This window comes from Equus caballus, chromosome 27 (genome assembly GCF_041296265.1).
Source record: "Equus caballus isolate H_3958 breed thoroughbred chromosome 27, TB-T2T, whole genome shotgun sequence".
NCBI lineage: Eukaryota > Metazoa > Chordata > Mammalia > Perissodactyla > Equidae > Equus > Equus caballus.
In genome coordinates this window covers 51,022,815-51,026,090 of record NC_091710.1, presented here as the reverse complement: position 1 = coordinate 51,026,090, position 3,276 = coordinate 51,022,815, and the positions used below count along the sequence as shown (strand labels likewise).

Sequence of the window (3,276 nt, the reverse complement as noted above, 5' to 3'; positions counted from 1 at the left end):
TCTGCTTAGATTGCTTTGAGTACTAAAGCTGTGGGTTTATGGTCTCATCAAATTTGGAAAAAACAGACTTGTTTGTGCAACTGTAGAGCCAAGGGATCATTTCAGGAAGAACAAGCAGTCCAAGTTCACTGGGTGTAAAATTTACAAGAGGGGAATAAAATCAAATAACCCTCGGAAAATCAGTTTAGGTCCCTTGTGGATTCCTTTAGAGACTATACTTTATTTGAATGAAAGGTGAGCCTTTAACACTTTCTAAGTTGCCTATTTGGTAACACCAAGCACAAGAACCAGAATTTCAAACAAAACAAAAACAATCGAACTTTTAATTTTTTTGAAACAGTATTTAATTTGTTTTTGCTTCTATAAACTTCAAGGAGGCATTTTTGCAATTTCCAACATTGTCATCTTGTTTCTGGATTTTTCATTTCTTTTTCCGGCAGCATTTTCGGCCACTCACAGAACAGCTGCCTATCTGTTCCTCCTTTGGAAGGCAGCCAAGCAAAGCACACCGGCCCTTTCTTATTTTGCAATAAGATTTTTGTAACATATTTATTATTCCTCCATTTCCTGCAAAAAAGAAAGAGAACACATAGAGAAGATTTAGGAATGGCTAAGCTAATAAAACTGAGGTCTATCGTTCTGTTCTCAGATTACATCTTTCCTGTTAGCATTAACGTTTTAACATCACTTTCTTCATGTCTCATTAACAGGTATAACAGTCTTCCCATGAAAAGGTGGCTTCTGTGGGCTGTTTAGCCTGTTCAGAGTGTATCAGAAAAGATTGGGATAGCTGCTTTAAGGTTGTTGATGATCCTTGTCAGAAACAACAAAAGAAAACTACTGTCTATTTCCCATCCAACAAATTTACTTGGTCTAAAGTTCCCTGGAGAATGGACAGGTGAAGCTAACTGTGCGACCTTAGCCTGAATTGTAATTTCTCAATTACAATTGAGAAATTGTCATTTGAATTGTCATTTCTCAATTACAGTTGAGAAATTGTAATTTCTCTGAGTCTGAACTGTCGTTTCTCAATTCTTTCAACCCTCTCGTTTCTCTGCCCATCTTACCTGGAACAGGCATCAAGAACAGAAAGAGCAATGCGAAGAGAAGGAAATGGATCCTCATGACTGACGGGCTTTGTAGCACGCTGAGACTGGATGGAGAGACATAGTTGTTCACTTTATAAAGGTTCTAGCCATAGGTAGAAGTAAGGAATGGCTGCAATTCCTGTAATATTACAGTGATGACAATATGACGCATTTCCTGATGCTTCATGCCCATGTCTCTTACCACACAGACAACGCCCACTCACCCAGGAGTCAGGGACAAACCTAATGGCTGAAGTAGATTTTGACATGAGCATACAGTTATCCTGATGCCCTTTAGGCTCCAGGAGCTTGTCCAGGGCTGGCTCAGACCTGGTTGTAGATATAGGTAGGGAAGACCTGCCACCTTTTGGAAGCAGTCCTAGGGCATGTAGCTTGGGGCTGACTTGTCCCCAGTGTGGTACTTCTAAGCTTTCTGCCTTCTTTCTAAAGTCCTGGGAGAGCCTGAGACCCACTGGAGAAGCTCATTAGTCCAGCCTTGGACATATTCAGAGTCTAGGTGTCAGCTCAGGCTGGGTCACACCCTGAGACTGCACACATTTGGCTGAAATTGAGATAAAACAGATTGTCTTTTAGGTGGTAAGAAAAGGGAGGAAAAATGGGCTACATTGCAGAGCCCCTGACCTGATGCCCCTTGACCGTGATAGGGAGATATAAATAGGGTGAAACTCAGCTTATACTTCATCATTGTCTGAAAACTGCCAAATTCATGAGTCAAGAAGGTGTCTCATTTTCTTTCATCAGAGGAGGAGAATGCTGAGATGATCAGTGTGAGGACTGCATATCTTCCTTGTGGATGACACTCCCTACACAAATGAGGGTCGGAAGAAAACATATTTAAGATCTCTAGGTACTCTTGGCTCATGAGCATTCAAAGAAGTCCAGGGATCGATAATTTCCGATGTATATAGATTCAAAGTGTAGAGGGTCAATTTCTTCGTTTTTTTTTTTTAGACTTAAGCGTTATGGAATCCAATCAGAGGTTATATTTGCCAACAGAATATTTAATTGAGAACTGAAGTCACCATGTTGCTTGGCTGTTGCATTGTGCCTGTGCAGTTATAATGGATCCACCCAGGTTCAACTCTGTGTTAGTTCTAGGAGTGTGTGTTCAGGATCCTGGTGAACCTATTCGATTCTGTAAGCAAACTGAACACCTACTATAGATAGAGTTAAGTACCATGTACTTGGGTGTAGGTAGGGGGCTTAGATACAAAGAGGGGCCTATGCTGGTCTGTCTCTCAAGGAGCTCCCATGGAGGTAAGGCAGATGGACACACAGTGAAATAAACCATCGGGAGTGGATTTTGATAAGTGTCATAATAAGGGTTCAAGCACAGGGCTGTGGAAATGCAGAAGAAAGGTAATTCCTGCTGAAGGCGAGTTAAGATAGCACATTTAAAAAGAATTTGTAGTCGTAGACACTTCATCTTTCTAAGATCTCCCTTTCCTCTAGAGTTCAGGATTTGAGACAAAGCAGGTATTCTTAATGGGAAGGAAGTGAGTGTGGGGTGGCATGGGTATTGACTGAGCAGAGAGTCTTACTCTGTCTTAGGATAAAAGAGAGAGGGCGGGGCGGACGTTGTAGAGAATTATAACCGGCTCTCAGCCCAGGCGCAGGGCTGGACTCCTCAGACCCTCAGGTCGCTGGTGACGATCTGCGTCTCCACGTGGGAACAGCCCTCCACAGTTTAGACCCCCCTCCTTCAAAGACTGGGAGGCATTTGTAGGGCAACGGCACTATTTCATAAAAGGTTCTTTGGGAATAAATGCCACTTTTTCCTGTCAGCTAATTTGCAAGCTGGGGATTGAGGGTTAGGCTATGGCAGTAGAACCCTCTCCACTCACAAAATAAGTTTTGAGGTCCATTTCTTTTATTTTTTTTAAAGATTAGCACCTGAGATAACATCTGTTGCCAATTTTCTTCCTTTTTTTCTTCTTCTTCTCCCCGAAGCCCCCCAGTACATAGTTGTGTATTCTAGTTGTAAGTCCTTCTGGCTCTGCTATGTGGGACACCACTCCAGAATGGCTTGATGAGCAGTGCTAGGTCCACGCCCAAGATCTGAACCAGCGAAACCCTGGGCTGCCAAAGCAGAGCTCATGAACTTAACCACTTGGCCACGGGGCCAGCCCCTGAGGACCATTTCTGTATTTTAAAAACATTATAGGGG

At 42.7% G+C, this 3,276-nt stretch overlaps 1 protein-coding gene across 1 annotated transcript; it reads right to left on the bottom strand.

Moving 5' to 3' along the window:
- Positions 1-320: 320 nt before the first annotated feature.
- LOC100629456 (beta-defensin 103A) lies at positions 321-1,248 on the bottom strand. The gene is made up of 2 exons (XM_003364245.5): positions 1,068-1,248; positions 321-567 (listed from the first exon to the last, which is right to left on the bottom strand). Exons 1-2 carry the CDS (start codon positions 1,123-1,125, stop codon positions 422-424), a joined length of 204 nt encoding a protein of 67 aa, XP_003364293.1. The 5' UTR covers positions 1,126-1,248; the 3' UTR covers positions 321-421.
- Between the last annotated feature and the right edge of the window lie 2,028 nt (positions 1,249-3,276).

Bases quoted from the DNA above. Each gene is read 5' to 3' on its own strand.
- LOC100629456 (XM_003364245.5), bottom strand. From the start codon at position 1,125: ATGAGGATCCATTTCCTTCTCTTCGCATTGCTCTTTCTGTTCTTGATG. The intron at 568-1,067 runs GTAAGATGGGCA...TCTTTTTTGCAG, and splicing joins GTTCTTGATGCCTGTTCCAG to GAAATGGAGGAATAATAAAT.